Here is a 17,073-nt window from a genome sequence, read left to right as displayed (position 1 = left end):
GGACAGAACCCCACCTTCCTCCCTGGTGGCTGGGAGCCCCCAGGAGCGTGGAGCTGGTTGTTAGGCCTAAGCAGTCAGTCCCAAACTCGCCGTCCCGCCTGAGCCCCTGAGCCTTGTCTCCCTCCTCAGGGAACCCACTGCAGCAGCTCGGGGGACCCCGCTGAGTACAACCTGCGCTCGCGCACTGTGCTGTGCGGGACTTGCGGGCAGCCGGCCGATAAGGCGCCTGCCAGCGGCTCAGGAGCCCAGGTGGGCGGATCCATCTCCTCTGGCTCTTCTGCCTCCAGTGTCACAGTCACTCGCAGCTACCGCAGTGTGGGGGGCAGTGGGGGTGGCGGCTTCGGGGACAGCCTGGTCACCCGCTCCTACCTCCTGGGCAACTCCAGTCCCCGGACCCAGGTGAGTTGTCTCTTTGTCTCCACACCCCACCGACAGAGGGTTAGGACAAGGTGGCCCTGAGAGGGGAGAGCCTTCTCTTCCGCAGCCCGGGGGAGTGGGACCCTCCCCCCGCCGCCCAAGGTCCTCTACAGTCACGCCTACATCCTGCCCCTCCTGTCTGAGCCCCAGACTGGAGGGCGGGGCGGGGCTGAGGGTTAGGAGGGAGGGTGGGGCCAGGCACTGCCCTCACACGTCTCCTCTCTTCCCTCTTAGGCTGCCCAGAACTGCAGCATCATGTAATCTGGGACCTGCCAGGCAGAGGCGGGGATGCGGGCCTCCTGCTTCCTCCTCACCTCGAGCCCACCCCATCCCTGCACCTCAGGGCGGGGCCTTGAAGCCAAAGAAAAATACCCCTTTGGTTTTTTTCTTCTGTGTTTTGTTTTTTTTCTAAGAGAAGTTATTTTCTACGGTGGTTTTATACTGAAGGAAGAACTCAACCAAAAAAAAAAAAAAAAAAAAGCATTTATCTCAGTTTGCCCTGCATTTTCCCAGCTTTCAGGAAACTCCATATCTGCCTTAAAACCAAAGAAGGCTCCTCCGGGAGCCAAGGGAGAGGGGTGCTTTTACAGAGCCGAGTTACTGCTTTTCTGCCTGCCTGCAGCCCCCACCCGGGGCCCCGGGAACATGGAGCCTGAGAGGCAGCTGTGCAATCTTCTGTGCCACCTTCCCAGGCCCTGGGCTGGCTCCCGTCCTCCCAGTTACCTGGCCGAGTCCCACGCCCACCCCCAGCCCCAGGGTGACTTGATTCTCCCAAGTCCCACCTGCGCTTGCTTTTTTTTGTATTTTATGAGACAAGAGATGGGAATGAGGTGAGCGGTAAGGGAAGGGGGAAGAAGGGTTAGTTTGAGCCTGCTTTCACCCAGCTTTAGAGTCGGAGTGGGGTCTGCTGGAAGTCAAGGTCAAGTGGGCGCAAGGAGAAGGGAAAGGGAGGCTCACTAGAACAGGTGAGAGCCTGTGGGCTCCACCCAGAGGAGGAAGGTGAGAAGGGGTGGAGGGTGTGTGGCAGTCGTTTTTGGCAAACACTAAAGATCCCCTTGGCTCCCCATCCCCCATCTGCACCCCTTCACTTCTCCTCAAATCAATACACTAGTTGTTTCTATTCCTGTCTGCTGTGGTGTCTTTGTTGGTGGGCGTCACCATGTGTGTTCCGAGGGACAGACACACAAACGTTGCATAGTCACCAGCATCCTCATGTTCACTGCTGCCCAGACTACCCCCCACCCAAGGGGACTTCTCATGCGGCCTTCAGAGCACCCCGGGTACACATTAATGTCGGCTGTGGGCAGAGGCTGTGGCATAAGCAACACTCACCCACTTGGAGGGCTCCCCACTTCATCCCACAGCAGTTACCCAGCACCTTCTGCCTACTGGACACCTTCTGCATGTGGGCCCAGTCTGAGGGTGGGGACATCTCGGGGAGTAGAAGCTAGGGAGGCCACACGAAGGGAGTAGGACTGACTGCAAACACCCAGATAATGCCCCTTTGTGCCATACTCTGCACAGGCTGGGGAGAGGAAGTGAACAAGACAACACCTTCAGTGTCCTCAGGGCACTTACACTCCACTGAGAGTCAATAAACGAGGATTCCTGTGGACAAGGGGATGTGTCAGGCAGAGCAGCAGCCTCCGAGAGGGAGGCGGTTCATAATCTGGGGGCATGAGGAGCCGGGACTAAGGAAAAGGGCCTCCAAAAAGAAAGGGAGCCATGCTAACCAACCTTTCCGTGGCCCTTTGTACATCCCAAAGCATCTCTGCCCGCTCATTAGACCCTCGTACTGTCTTGAGAGGTAGTTCTTGTCCCCGTTGCCCCGGGACACGGGGACGCAGAGTTAACTTGCCCAAGGCCACACAGCTCTGGGCAAGCCAGGGGGTCTGCTCCCATGGCATCATATTCCCCCTCTCAACACAAAATACTGATGATAAAATATAAGTTTACGTTCCCTGGGCAGAGTTGTTGCGCCTACTTTCAAGTCAGTGTGAGAAAGCATGCCGGGGATTATGGGAAAACATATTGGAAAAAGCAAAATGAGAGCAAATGAGCCTCTGAGTTCATGCTGGAAACCCCTGTTCCCCACGGGCCGGGAAAGGGATTCTGAGAGGAAGAGTTCCCTGCCTCCGGTGGGCAGCTTCAAAAAAGAAACCACCCACCGGTGTGGCTCAGCGGTGGAGCATCCACCTACCTTTGAACCAGGCTGTCACGGTGTGATTTCCCCCTGGGCACGTGACCCGGTTGTGGCTGGATCCCCAGCAGAGGGCGTGCAGGAGGCAGCGGATCATCATTGATGTTTCTATCTCCCTCTCCCTTCCTCTCTGAAAGCAGTAAACATATATCTTTTTAAAAGAAGAAGAAAGAAACCCCTCTCCCAGCCCTGGACGAAGGACCCAGGGGCCCTGGTCGGTCTTGGACATCAGTGAAGGAGACCCATCTCTGAGGGCGCTTACATGCACTTCCAGGTCTGGGCACCTGGGGGCGCCAGAGCCCCACTATGGCCAGCGAGGGGATGGCTCTGGCTCTGAATTAAAGAGGAAGCCTTGGGGCCGAAGCCGGTTTGTCTCAGTGGATGGAGCGTCGGCCTGCGGACTGAAGGGTCCCGGTTTCGATTCCGGTCAGGGGCATGTGCCTTGGTTGCGGGCACATCCCCAGTGGGGGGTGTGCGGGAGGCAGCTGATCGATATTTCTAACTCTCTGTTCCTCTCCCTTCCTCTCTGTGGAAAATCAATAAAATATATTAAAAAAAAAAAAAAAAAAGAGGAAGCCTTCGGGAGGTCGTGGGCTGCCGGTGGACACCGCGACCAGCAGGCGAGGTCCCTGTTCTTGAAGACGGCTGAAGGGATAAAGCAAATCGGCAAGCTTGCCTTATCCGCTGCTGCAAGCTGGTCACTCACATGACAGGACACCACCCTCAGCAGGCCACGTGGGATTATTTAAAATATGCATACAGTTAGAATGTTACACATACTCTGTAGTAAAACTGAAAACACAGGCAAGTACAAAGAGGTAGGGAAAACAAGGAGTCATCCCTTTTCCATTGCCCAGAGACAACCACTGATGGATTTCCTTCGGACGTTTTTTCCTGAGCATATACTACATAGTTAAAATCTCACTGTGGCTCAACATTTGGTTCTGCTCTTTTCTTAGTTAAAATGCATAAGCACTTTCCAATGTTATTTCAAAGTTTATAAACATTATTTAAAAATAACGGATTCCTTTTCTGTCGGTTTCATGTAAGTAATACTTTGCCGTTACAGGGAGGGTAGAAAAGGAGCAAGAAAAAAAAAAATCATCTCAGTGGAAACCATCATGGGAGGCCTTTGAGCATTTTATTTTATTTTTCAATTTTGAAATATATACGACATTTACAATTTCTTACTGGCTATTATACATAATGCTTCCTGGAATGTACATCTTTACACGTATCTCTGGGAATTTCCATGAAATAAATTCTCTGGGACTGGTTGACTCCAAGTTTTACACCGTGAAAAGGCCATTGGTAATGTTTCCAAGTGAAATGGGACCCTTGTCACTCTCACCTGCAGTGGAGCCCACTCCCCCTCACATTTCTTCCAACGCCACAGGTTTTGTCAGTTTTAATGTTAGCTAACTTTATAGGAGAACAATTATTTTCATTATTGCTTCAAATTACATGTCTTTGAAGAGAAATTGAAATTTTTTTATTAATGTGTATGGGTTATTTATATTTCTCTTGGTATAACATGTTTCTATCCCTTTTGCTCATTTTTTTATTTTTTTTTATTGTTGTTGTTGATTTTAGAGAGAGGAAGAGAGAGAGAGGGTGAGAGAAAGAGAGAGAAAAACATCGATTTGTTGTTCCTCTTATTGATGCATTCATTGGTTGACTCTTGTATGTGGCCTGAACCAGGGATCAAACCCACAACCTTAGCTTCTCCGGACAACACTCTAACCAAGAGCTACCAGGTGGGACCTTTCTGCTCATTTTTTATTGCCAAGATTATCTTTTTCATGTTGGTTTTTTTTTTTTTTAATATATATTTTATTGATTTTTTACAGAGAGGAAGGGCGAGGGATAGTTAGAAACATCAATGAGAGAGAAACATCGATCAGCTGCCTCCTGCACACCCCCCAACTGGGGATGTGCCCACAACCAAGGTACATGCCCTTGACTGGAATTGAACCTGGGACCCTTCAGTCCACAGGCCAACACTCTGTCCACTGAGCCAAACCAGTTAGGGCTCATGTTGGTTTTTTTTTAATTGTTTGAAGTATTACAAATAGTAGTACATATGTCTCCTTTTTTTTTTTTTTTCCCATTGACCTTTTTCATGTTGGTTTTTAAGACCATATGTTTTGAAAATATTTTGTTAAGGATGTTTATTATATAAACATACTTTTTCATGGCGGGATGTTTAGACAACACTTCCTGTAATCCCCCTCTGGACATTTCATTAATTCCCAGTTTTCCATTGTAAATAACGCTACAGTGGATGCCTTTTCTTTAAATATTTCAGGTAATTTCTTAGGATGGAATCCTAATGAGTCCCCTGATGACTGGTCTTACTTTAAATTCTCTTCACTGTCCTCAGCCCTTCCATGGCCAGAAGTAAGGGGGGAAGCCATTTTTCTTTTCCATGTCACCACCCTGACAACGTATCAGGGTGTAGGTGAGGGAGGGGATGAGGCAGGATCCGTGTGTCTTAGCCTCCCCAGCGCCTCAGTGCCCCCTATTCTGCCCCTGGAGGGACAGAGGAAACAAGACTTGGAGAGGTGTGTGGGAGCCTCTTGCTCTCACCCCCCTGGAGTGACTGAGGTGCTGGCCACCCTCCCCCTCTGGGGCCGGGCCTCAGACCCTTACAATCCTTGGGCTGATTCTCCATGCTTAGTACCAGTCAGTGCCAGCTGGCAGCTCTCACCGGAGACTGAGGTGGCACAAATATGGGAGAAGGCGGAGGAAGTGGGCAGGGGCCCAAGGGACCAAGATGCAGGAGGTGGTAGTCAGAAGCTGGGTGCCCAACATGGGGGTCACATAGGATGATGGAAAGGCAAGACTGAGGAGTCTGAAGGCTTCGAGGGGAGTAGAGGAGGTGTCAGGCCCCTACTCTGGCCCTCCTGCCGCTGGAGAAACTAATCATCTCCCCGCCACCCACTTTCCTCTGCACACACCCCCTTGAGCTCCTCCTAACTAATTCATCTTGGTCCCTTTAAGAGCTGCCTGGGAACTGGGGCACCGGAGGGGGCTGGCAGGGCCCCCACTGCTTACCCTGCCATGCCCGCCTCTGCTCCTCCCCCTGACTGGTACAGACTCTGCTGGAAGTCTTGGACGCCTGGGTTAGGGTCTCCACTGCTGGGCTGGGGGTAAGGTTTGAAAGTGGCGGGAAAAAGGGACCATGGTCTCTGGGTTGGGATGGGGATGTGGGGTGCCAGTTTCCTAGCTCTGTGGACAGGAAGTGTCTGTGTGCCAACTTCAGTGGATAATGTAGGGGGCCCTGGCCGGTGGTCCTCTGGCCTCAGACTGGGGCAAGGGCAGAGGATCTTGAGGGCAGAGCCTAGGGGGCAGGATGTGTGGGTCTCCTCATCCTCCACTCCCCCATCTCATTCCCCAGGACCCTCACTAGCTACACTCCACCAGTCACTCCCGATCCCTCCTACAATAAAAGACATAGGGCCCTGACGCTCCATCTTCTCACAGGTGGGGAAACCGAGGCTCGGCAAACCAGAGGACAGGGAAGTGTGTGTGAGGCGGAGGAGAAAAGGGGATTAGACTGCAGAAAGCTTCCCCCTCCTTCTCCACCCCACAGAACTGGACATAGGGAACTGGGTGTCCAGCTGCCCCAGCCAGTTCCTACCTACAGCCATGGCCAGCACCTAGGCTAGGTCCCCCTCCCTCCCTCCCTCCTCAGGACAACTCAGCACGTCCTGGAGGCTTTGATTTCCCTATGTCAAGGCCAGGAGAGGCTCCCAGACGCCCAGCTGGGTCACCAGGAGGAAGGGGACCCAGGGGAAGCTGTGGGCTCCCTTACTTTACTCCCTTGGATTTCCCAGAAATGGAGCCCTTTCCAACTCTGCCACAGAGACTGGGCCCAATTCCTCAAAAGGGAAGGAAATGGGGGAGGGGCAGGGACACAGGGTGTGAAGTCTTCCTTCCTGTTACAGTGGTAGTTCCGTTTCGTCTGGTCCCTGACACCTTGATTCTGAGTGATTTCTTCCCCTCCTACCACGAGTCCCAGCCCTGGGGGGGAAGAGCCTACACCAGCAGGCACCCTGGTTCCGGAAGGCCCAGGTGCTGAGGGCAGCAAGGATGGAGTCAGGGAGTCGGGAGTGGTGGGGGATGGGACAGCAGCCCTGCTTAGAGTTCACTTCTGCTTTCAACACATGCTGTGTCCTCCCGCCCCAGGCAGACAGGCTCACCGGCCACCCCAGCCCGGACCTAAAAGGGAACTAACCAAACGTGGCCTGTGAAACCCTCTGCCCGGGGCTGGCACCAGCACACTCACTTCCTTCTTCCTAAACAAATACTATTAAGTCCAGAAATGAGTCAAGCTTCTGCCAGGAAGTCTGCAAAACAATTTTTTTTTATTCTTATTTTTTACCTGTGGGAATCAGAGAGGGCAAGCCCCCTGCCCAGGATCACACAGCAAGTAAGAGGCAGTCAGGCCTGGGACCCAGGGCTCTTGCTCCCCAGGGCCACGGTGCCTCCCTCACCGTCTTCCCACAGCGGAGGGAGGCCGGCCTGAAGGGGCTTTCTCAGTTCCTCATGGCACCGGGGCAGACGTCAGAGAGGACAGGAGACCTGTTAACTAGGGTCCGTGGGGTCAGGGGTGGGAGAGGACACAAGGCCGCGCTCCCAAAGCTCCCACCCAGACTCCTGTTGCCTCTGCTCCTTCGTGGCTGGGAGAGGACCCAGCTCAGGCTTGGCTCTTTTCATCCCCATCTGGTCTAGACCTTCGGAAAGTGCATCGGAAGTCTGCCCTCCATCCCTCTTCTGACAGCACAAGCCTTCCCCTCCTGCGAGGTCTCAGGGTTAGTCACCGGCTTCGGGAAAACTCATCTTCTAGATTAGGCAGCTGAGGAAGAACGGCAGACCCCCCCTGCAGGTGCCCCTCCCACAGAAGTCAGGGTAATATTGACGGAAGAGGGCTTCTCAGGCTTCCTTTTGTTTTTAAAATATATTTTATTGTTTTTTACAGAGAGGAAGGGAGAGGGATAGAGAGTTAGAAACATCGATGAGAGAGAAACATCAATCAGCTGCCTCCTGCACACCCCGCACTGGGGATGTGCCCGAAACCAAGGTACACGCCCTTGACCGGAATCGAACCTGGGACCCTTGAGTCCGCAGGCCGACGCTCTAGCCACTGAGCCAAACCGGCTAGGGCTTCCTTTTGTTTTTTAATTTTTTAAAATCCTCATCTAAGGGTGTGTGTGTGTGTGTGTGTGTGTGTGTGTGTGTTTTAATTGATTTGAGAGAGAGAGGAAGGGAGAGAGAGAGATGTGAAAGACAAGCACCCACGGGTTGCCTCTGTGTGCAGCCTGACCTGGGAGGGGACCCGCAACGTGCGTATGTGCCCTGACTGGGAATCGAAATTGCAACCTTTTGGGTGGGACCATGCTCCCACCAACGTAGCCACCCGGCCAGGGCTTCTTAGGCTTCTTGACAGAGAAGAGACCCTGTCTGGGCTTATTTGCATAGATGTTCATGTATTCATTTGCCTCCTCACTGGCAAACTCAATCTGCGTGAGGTCAGGCTGGCTGGCACCCAGGTGTGACCACCCTGCGTATAAACAGCAGGAAGAGGGAAACCCAGAGGGAGTGACCAGAAGGGAGGAGAATTGGCCCCGGCTGACCCTGAACCCAGCTGGGGACATCTGTGCCGTGGTGCCTGCCTAACAGTGGGCAAGGGAGCTGAACAATGACCCCTCCCACCTCCCCCCACATCTGGAGCCCTGACTTCTCCACATGTGGATCCAGAAGCCGCAGAAGGTGGGGTGCAGGGGGACACGGGTAGGAGGAGGAAGAATATGGGGAGATTCTAGTCCCTCCCACTTAGAGATGCGGTCGCCATGGTGACTGAGGACCAGTGAGGTGGGATGGGGTTGGGGATGGGGGCGGGGGTGTGGCAGGACTGAGCTCTGGGAGACGAGAGAGCCTGGCATTCCAGGGGGAGGGAAACGCGGCAGCATCCCCAAGCGCCAGGTAAGGAGGCAGGAGAGCTGGCAGTCCTGAAAGGAGAGGACGGGCCATTGTCTGGCGCCGGCTCTGCCCCCGAGAAGGGGGCAGACAGAGGGGGTCCGGCCATTGTTTGCGATGTTCAGCTCAGCCTTCCAGCACTAGGCAGACTGGAGGAGGAAACCTAGGAGGCGCTGGGTAAGGGGTTGGCGGGATTGGCTGGGCAGGTGGCAAGAACGCTGAGAGACAGCAGGGGTGGGGATCTGGGAGAGCAGAGGCTTGGGGCCATCCCTAGGGCTCTTCACACAGTAGGCACGGAACGAACGTAAGTTGTTTTGACTTGCTGGTGATCACAGGAGGAGGGCAACGCGGGACCAGAGCAGGTGGGGCTAAGGAAGGGAAGCCAGCACGCCGCTCTTCTCCAGGGTGTGCTCTTCTGGGTCTGTCCCAGAGGCCGGAGGGAGAGGGGGTAGGGGACACTGGACCTGCTGGGTGAAGCCCCGAGTGGCTTCTCTCCTGACACCAGGAGCTGCCCCACCGCGAGGTATCCAGGCTCCAAGGGAGCAGAAGAGACAGAGCCCTGGGGTGAGCATGGGGTAGGGGTGAGGAGTGACATCGCCATTTCCCCTCCCACTACCACCCCCACATCTGGATCTCTACCTGGGCCAGAAGGCCTGGCAGGAAGGGGCTACTGTGTGATGTGGCCTAGGGGCTGTGGGGGAGAAGTCCCTGGAAGAGTTGGACCCTGGGGTAGGAGGATGGGGTTGAACTCAGCATCGCTGTCTAGAGGGTCCCCATGCTGGGCTCCAGGGCTAGGGGAGAAAGGAGCTGGGGAACCCACATATTAGGGCTATGAAATGGCCTGGCCCCTTCAGTGTGTTCCCTGAACATTTGACCCCTTCCCACCACCGCCCCACCTCAACCGCTGCCTGACTCCAGCCCAGCCAAGACACTTCCTCTTCCTGGCCTTGCTTTCCTCATTTCCGTAGTGAGGCGGTCAGCTCAGAGGTTCCTTGATTCTGGAGGCCACACCTTTTGTGGGATCCAGTGCAAACTAAAAATGTGGGGCCCCTTGTTCAGACATGACCAAGACTGTCAAGATGGCGTTAGATGAAACGTGGGCCCTTCTGAGTGTGAGGCCCTGTGTGTGGGCTCTGCCAGCTGCAGTAAGAGAGATGGCAGTGTGAATTTGAATCTGACTCCAGAGGTTCTGGTGCAAGAGGGTCAGTGGGTAGCCCTGGCTGGTTTGGCTGAGTGGATAGAGCATCCGCCTGCAGACTGAAGGGTCCCAGGTTCGATTCCGGTCAAGGGCACATGCCTGGGTTGCAGGCTCGATCCCCAGTAGGGGGTGTGCAGGAGACGGCTGATTGATAATTCTCTCTCATCATTGGTGTTTCTCTCTCTCTCTCCCTCTCCCTTCCTCTCTGACATCAATAAAAGTATATATATATAAAAAAGTATATATATATATAAAAAAGTATATATATATATAAAAGTATATATATAAAAGTATATATATATATAAAAGTATATATATATAAAAGTATATATATATAAAAGTATATATATAAAAGTATATATATATAAAAGTATATATATAAAAGTATATATATATAAAAGTATATATATATAAAAGTATATATATATAAAAGTATATATATATAAAAGTATATATATATAAAAGTATATATATATAAAAGTATATATATATAAAAGTATATATATATAAAAGTATATATATAAAAGTATATATATATAAAAGTATATATATATAAAAGTATATATATATAAAAGTATATATATATAAAAGTATATATATATAAAAGTATATATATATAAAAGTATATATATATATATAAAAGTATATATATATAAAAGTATATATATATAAAAGTATATATATAAAAGTATATATATATATAAAAGTATATATATATATATATATATATATATATATATATATATGGAGAGAGAGAGAGAGAGAGTCAGTGAGTAGGGGCAGGTGGCCCTGCCTCTCCGTCAGGCTCTTCTGTGGAGCTGGACCAGGAGGCCCTGTGGAGGCAGGAGGTGGTACCTGATGGCCTGTCTTCGCAGAGGTTTCAGGAATCAGCCCAGAGATACTGTTTCTCAGCTCAGAGGAGCCACAGCTTGCCACCCCTACCTACTTGCCTTCTCCATCCAAGAGGCTGAGTTTCCTGGACTAGGGCTGGAGTAGGACTTTATAGAAACAGTAGAGCTAAGGGATTAGCTTTGAATGAGGCCAATCTGAGTTTAACTTGACTTTTCACTGTGGAACCTCCCTGAATCACCTCCCTCATCTGTAAGATGGGGTCCTGGGGGTACCTATCTGCTAAAATTGGTGGGTAGGCCACAGCCTGATTCATGTTGGCTGGAGGGGCCGGGGAAAGGCCTGGGGCTAGGAGGAGAATGCCTGGGATCTGGAGAAGGATAATTCCAGGGTATTAATCTAACACTTCCAGAGAGGCCAGAACAGGGCACCAGGCTGGGAGGGTGGGGCTGGACTTTCTACCCCCTTCACCCCCTCCCCCCCATAGAGCTCCTCCCAGTGACCCAGATAAACCAATCTGTTCAAGCAGGGAGGCCCAGGGCAGGGTAGGTTCCCAAATCTGAGCTGGGGTTGAGGAGACACAGAAGGTGGGGTCTGGGTGGGAGTGTCCCTTGATTCTGAGAATCAGGAAAACTTTCTCTGGGGGGCTTGGTCCACGGCTTCTCCCACGGACCTGGCCACCAGCCTCCGGGAGAACCTGAGGGAGTCTTAGGCAGGTCTTGATGGAAACAGTTGTCAGGGGGGGTCTGCCTAAGACCAACCCTTCTGGAAAAGAGAGGAAATGGGAGCCAAGGGAGAAGGAAAGAAGGCTGAGCAGAAATTCTTCTAAGGATTGTACCGGGCTGTACCATCGCCCTGCAGGCTGGTGCTGTGGCGAGAGGGATGGAAGTTCCGATACAGGAAGGACTTCCTGACAGTGAGGAATGTGCACTTAAGAAGGAGATGGGTTGTTTATTGGAGTCCATTTGCCCTGGGATGGCTGTGCTCTTTACAACCAGCAGTCAGCTGTCTTGGGCTGAGTGGGCAGGAAACTACCCCCTTTGTAGGTCACGGACTCTGGGTGCTGGATGCCTCATTAGCCCTGCGTTATGAGGTTCCCCCTGGAGCCATCGGGGAGAAGTGAGCAGCCGCTATGGGGGTTGGGTGCCGCAGCACTATGTTTGAGAAGTATGAGCTCAGATGGGAAATTTTCTGGGCTTCCCACTGGCCTGATGCTGCCCTAAGAGTGATGGAGATTAGACTACAGGAGGGATTCCCTAGCAAAGCCACGAATAAGGCTGAGTGTGATTGTTTTATTTTTAAAAGGTTATGGCTCTGCTGGAAGTGGGAGGTTTGAAGTTTAGACCAGCAGTTGTCAACTGAGGGTCCACGGGCCACTGGTGGTCGGTGAGGTGCGGAAGGTTGGCGACCGCTGGTTTAGACCACTGCAGGGACTTCCCAGGAGGTAGGAGTGGGAAGACCCCGCGTTGTGGGTGGGTGAAAAAGGAATATGGAAGACGGTGTCATGACTCCTGTCTGGGAAATCTTGAGCAAGAGGAGAAACCACTGCTAGACTGATTAGACTAGATGTGATGTGACAGAGGAACAAGAAATGATCTAAACACTTTCTGGCCTTTTTAAATTATTATTATTATTATTTAATATTCTCCCAAAGGATATTTTTCTATTGATTTCTATAAGAGAGGGGGAGAGACACAGAGAGAAACATCGATGTGAAGAGAGACACATCGATTGGTTGCCTCCAGCAAGCGCCCCAACCAGGGCTGGTGATTGAGCCTGCAACTGAGTGAGGTACATGCCCTTGACCTGAATCCAACCCAGGACCCTTCATTGAGCCAAACTGGCCAGGGCTGGCCTTTTTTTTAGGGGGAGAGGAGGACTGGCCTTTAAAAAATTTTTTTATATAATTGATTTCAGAGAGGAAGGGAGAGGGAGAGAGATAGAAATATCAATGATGAGAGAAAATCATTGATTGGCTGCCTCCCGCATGCCCCACATTGGGGATCGAGCCTGCAACCTGGGTATGTGCCCCAATTAGGAATCAAACCGTGGCCTCCTGGTTCATAGGTTGATGCTCAACCACAGAGCCACGCCGGCAGGGCCTTCTGGCCTTTTACTGGTAAACTTTCTGGATAGACAGAGGAGAGAGGAGGGGGAAAGAGAGAGGTGTGTCTCCTTTTATTCCACTCCCAACTTCCGCCAAGCCCGGGATCTGTCACAACTCGAGAGGTAGAAATTCTGGTTTCCCTTGCCCAGAGCTCCCAGCGCTGACTTTGGCACGATGGGTACCTGGAGGGTCTCACTCTTGGCCCAGCCAGGCTGAGCCTCTGTCCCCTGCCGCTGGGGCCTGGACCCCCCACTCACCTTCTTTCTTCTGGATGGCACCTCCACCCAAGAGTCCAGACACCTGGGTTTTACACTGTGGCTGGCTCAAGGGTACGTGAGATGAGACGGGTGGCTGGAGTTGGTGGACCTGAGGAGAAGTTTGTGCAGAGACCCGAGGACACAGACAGCAGCAGCACAGCGTCCAGGGAGGGTGGGCAGCTGCAGAGGCTGGGAGACAGAGCCACTTTCTGCCCTGGCCGCTTCCCTGGCAATGCTGTCAGCCAGCCTGGGGGCTGCATGTACTCTCATTGCCACCCTGCAAGGCGAGGCCAGGTAAGCCTGAACATCAAAGACCTGAGCCCAGCCGGGACAAGGTCAGAGCAGCTGAAGGAGACGTAGTCCCCTGCTTGGGTCGTCAGAGGGCAGGGGTACGTATGAGAGATGGGGTACTCACAGATCTGAAAGAGCCAGAGAGTCGGGTCTGAGGGATTCATATTTGAGCATAGGAATCGGTTCCCCAGAAAGTCCCCTGCCTGGGGCCAGGCAATGGTATGGGCCCTGGGCTACGACAGGAAGGCAGGCAAAGAGTAGCTGGCAAGGACTTCTCTGAGAGTAAGCTGAGAAAAGGCAGAGCGGGCTATCGGTGAAAAGAGACCAGAAGGGCAGGATGGGGAACAACTCCCTCCTCCCAGCGGGGAGAGTAGGGCTGCAGGCTGAGGCCTGTGAGGGTGATGGAAGTGAGACTCCCCCACGGCCCTCTGGAGAGGAAACTGTCCCCTCCCTTGTCATCCCTGCCCTACACACTTCTGCTGCCTGGGGCTCTCTGATTGGTCAGGGGGGGTTGATGGGGGGGGGGGATGTGGTGAGGACTGCTTACCCAGAGAGCGCCCCTGTGTCTGTTTCCCCAGAGCCATCTGGTGACAGCCTCTGGCTGAGCATGGCCCTTCCAGCCCTGGGCCTGGACCCATGGAGCCTCATGGGCCTTTTCCTCTCCCAACTGCTCCTGCTGCTGCTGCCAACAACGACCACAGGGGGCGGTGGGCAGGAGCCCATTCCCAGGGTCCGATACTATGCAGGTAAGTGTTTGGTGTCCAGGAAGCATGGGGATGGCAACTGCGAGCTGGGGGGGGGGGGGGGGGGGTGTGTGTGTGTGGAGGAAGGCGAGATGAATGGAGGGAGGGGAAGAAACATGGAGAAACAGAGAGATGTCCAGGGAGAGACGGCCTCAGAGAGACTGAGAGCCAGAAATAGAAGTTCCGACTGAGTCAGAAGTGAGAGATGAAACCACTTGGGGTGCAAAGCGAGGAAAGAGAAGAGACGAGGGGCCAGGTGGCCGGGGCATCACTCCTTCAGGTTCTCCAAAACTGGTGGTTTTCCTTTCCCTCCTTCCATATCACCGTCCTCAAGCAGGCCCTTCAAACCGAAACTGCCTCCTGCCCTCAGCTCCCCGCAAAGCCAAGGCCCACGGAAAAGATCATCTGTGGGCCTATGACTCAGGCTACTCCAGGCCAAGGCCAACCACACAGATCAGACTGGACCATGGCAAGCCTAGTACCATGGACCCCAGGGATACGAGAATTGAGGGTGGCCCAGCTGGGGTACAGGCCCTGGAGCCCTGGAGGCACAGCTTGGCTGCTTTCTTACTGAGGCTGTGGGGCTGCTGGTACTCTCGGCTCCAGGGAGAAGATTCAGGAAAGGACCTGGGCCTGTAGGAGTAGTGGGGGCAGGGGGTCCTGGGCACTTAGCATCTTTCTGGGGCCATGTCTAAAGGAAATGCATGTTGTCCATTGATGGAGAGGCCTCCTCTGTGTTGGGTGCAGCAGAAACAAGACTCAAGGTGCTCATAGTCCTGAGGGGAAGCGAACGAGCAGACAGTCACGCTACAGGTGATCAGTTCTGTAAGGGGGGGCTTATGCAGGTCTAATGGAGGCCGGCCCTTGGCACATACTACTCCCCCAACTCCTCCTATTGGTCCTGTCTCAGACTCTGAGCCTTCAAAGGTAACAATTAGCTAGTCAGTCCTCTATAACTAATGCGAAAGTGTGAATGTGCCCATGAGAGGATCTGAGGAGCTCCTTCCCCCTTGCTGATGGCCAATGGGACAGGAACACACAGACCTCATCTATACAAGGTGACAGAGAGGTCCTAGAAGAGCCACCTAGGCTCACCTGCCCTGTCCAGGTGACATCCAGGCATGCCCATGGGCCTTTGAAGAGAGATGCTTTCTTCCTGTTCAGCCTAAGGTAGTCATTCTTGTGGTGGAAATTTCTTGCAAGAGGAGGGTAAGGAAGTGGGGTTGGTGAGTGGGACCCTACAACCCACAGCTACTCTGACACAGGCCTGTCTGTGTGTAGCTTTCCTGCTTGTGGTTAACACCTGTTTCTCTGCCTCTGCTTCCCCTGCCGGGGAGGACCAATGTGGCCTCCTCCCACTGCAGCCCCCCAGGCCTGGGAGAGCATCCGTCATGCCTCACTTTACTTCCTGTCCCTTTGTCTGTCTCGGGTGTGGGCCACCCTCCCAGGCTGTCATTATTGGTCTTTGGCTGCCTCTCCTCAATACTGTGGGCTCTACACACCAAGTTCCTATGGCTGCCAGTGGAGTGGGCGAAGGGGGAGCTGCTGATGAAGAACAGGTCCAGCTGCCAAGGCCTGAGGAGCACACTCTGCCAGCCCTTCCCCTCCCCTCCTCAGTAATCAGTTGCTTGCCCACCAGCTGCTCCTCACTCGTCACCCTTCTCACCACTTCCTAACAGGGGACGGACGCAGGGTTCTTAGCCTCTTCCACCAGAAGAACCTCCAGGACTTTGACACTCTGCTCCTGAGTGCTGATGGAGGCACTCTCTATGTGGGGGCCCGAGAGGCCATTCTGGCCTTGAATATCCAGGATCCAGGAGTGCCGAGGCTAAAGAACACGGTGAGGAGGCCAGGGGTAAAGGGTGTGGGTTGGGAGTGAGGAGGGGGCCAGCAGATGTCCTCCTGTGCCTGTGCTGCCTATGGGTGAATAATCGCCCAGTTTCTGTCATCTATACAGTTGACCTTTGAACAAGATGGGTTTGAACTATGCGGGTCCACTTATATGCAGATTCCCCCTCCCCCCTCCCAATAATTGTACAGTTGGCCCTCTGTATCCTCAGATTTCCCATCTGAGAATTCAACCAGCGTTTTCAATCTGCGGTTGGGAATCCATGGAGGTTCTACCCCATTTTATATAAGGGACTTTTCTATAGGAGTCCTGGAACCAATCCCCCATGGATACTGAGAGACTGTGTAGTTAAGTTCTGGGGAGTCAAAACTTACATGACTTTTCACTATGCAAGGGGTTGTTGTTCCTAACCCTCGTGTTGTTTGAGGGTCAACTGTATTCAGTAATAATCAGCAACTCTTGTTATGTATATCTGGTCGGTAAACAGGCAAGAAATACTATAGTGGCCTCACTATTCATTGGTATTATATTACTGGTTGAATAATATTAATTGCTTAAATGGCTGAGATGGAAATCATTGACGCACGAGAGAAACATTGACTCAAATTGTATCAATAATGTGATATCCACCCACTGGTAGAAATGACTGAAGCGTCTGTGTTAATTGTTGTTGTTTTTTTAGAGTACGGTTATTGAAGCTGTGGATAGTGAAACAAAAGAGGCTTAGGCTAGAAAAAGCAACAGGGGAGAGCCCAGGCTGGGCTGCTTTGGCTCACTGGACACTCCGAGAAAAGGAGGCCTTGGAGACAGGGTCAGGGGGTTGGTTCGGGACAAGCTGCTGCTGCCCCTTGATCCCCTGCTTGCAAGTCTCCTGGGGGACCTTAGAGTTTAGGGGATGCACGCCTGAGAGGGAAGAAAGGCGTGGGCACGCTCCCACGGGGAGGGAGAGCGTGCCTATGCTAAATTTTAGTCACCCTGCTAATGGCAATAATGTGAGGGAGAACGGAGAAGGAAGGAAAAAGGGGAGGGAGGGAGCTAGCAATGATGGAGCATCTCCACGGTTTGTTTCTCAGTGTGGTCTGCAGGCTACCTACACAGATGGGTTACCAGTTAAAAAGGCAGATTTTCTGAAGTGTGACTTAGGAACTGACATTTAAACAATCTCCCTGGGAAATGTGTG

The 17,073-nt window shown here is 52.5% G+C and overlaps 2 protein-coding genes across 5 annotated transcripts in view; both read left to right on the top strand.

The window, feature by feature from the left end:
• LMNA (lamin A/C) overlaps positions 1 to 1,537 on the top strand; it is a 46,428-nt gene extending 44,891 nt beyond the window's left edge. The window contains exons 12-13 of one of the 2 annotated variants that reach the window (XM_080647668.1): positions 130 to 399; positions 652 to 1,537. In XM_080647668.1, the coding sequence (XP_080503794.1) occupies positions 130 to 399; positions 652 to 678 (297 nt within the window). In that variant the 3' untranslated portion in view covers positions 679 to 1,537. Of the gene's footprint in view, positions 1 to 129; positions 493 to 651 lie in introns of those variants that run through there. The other variant, XM_080647667.1, reaches the window with a different exon arrangement.
• A 4,173-nt stretch (positions 1,538 to 5,710) lies between these two features.
• Positions 5,711 to 17,073, top strand: part of SEMA4A (semaphorin 4A) — a 30,059-nt gene continuing 18,696 nt past the window's right edge. Inside the window, exons 1-3 of one of the 3 annotated variants that reach the window (XM_080647490.1) lie at positions 5,711 to 5,769; positions 13,880 to 14,047; positions 15,724 to 15,884. In XM_080647490.1, coding sequence (XP_080503616.1) covers positions 13,909 to 14,047; positions 15,724 to 15,884 — 300 coding nt within the window. In that variant the 5' untranslated portion in view covers positions 5,711 to 5,769; positions 13,880 to 13,908. Of the gene's footprint in view, positions 5,770 to 8,527; positions 8,606 to 9,074; positions 9,164 to 13,879; positions 14,048 to 15,723; positions 15,885 to 17,073 lie in introns of those variants that run through there. The other 2 variants (XM_080647491.1, XM_080647492.1) reach the window with 2 other exon arrangements.

Source organism: Plecotus auritus, assembly GCF_963455305.1.
Source record: "Plecotus auritus genome assembly, chromosome: 12".
NCBI classification, from domain to species: Eukaryota; Metazoa; Chordata; class Mammalia; order Chiroptera; family Vespertilionidae; genus Plecotus; species Plecotus auritus.
This window is presented reverse-complemented; position numbering and strand designations above follow the sequence as displayed.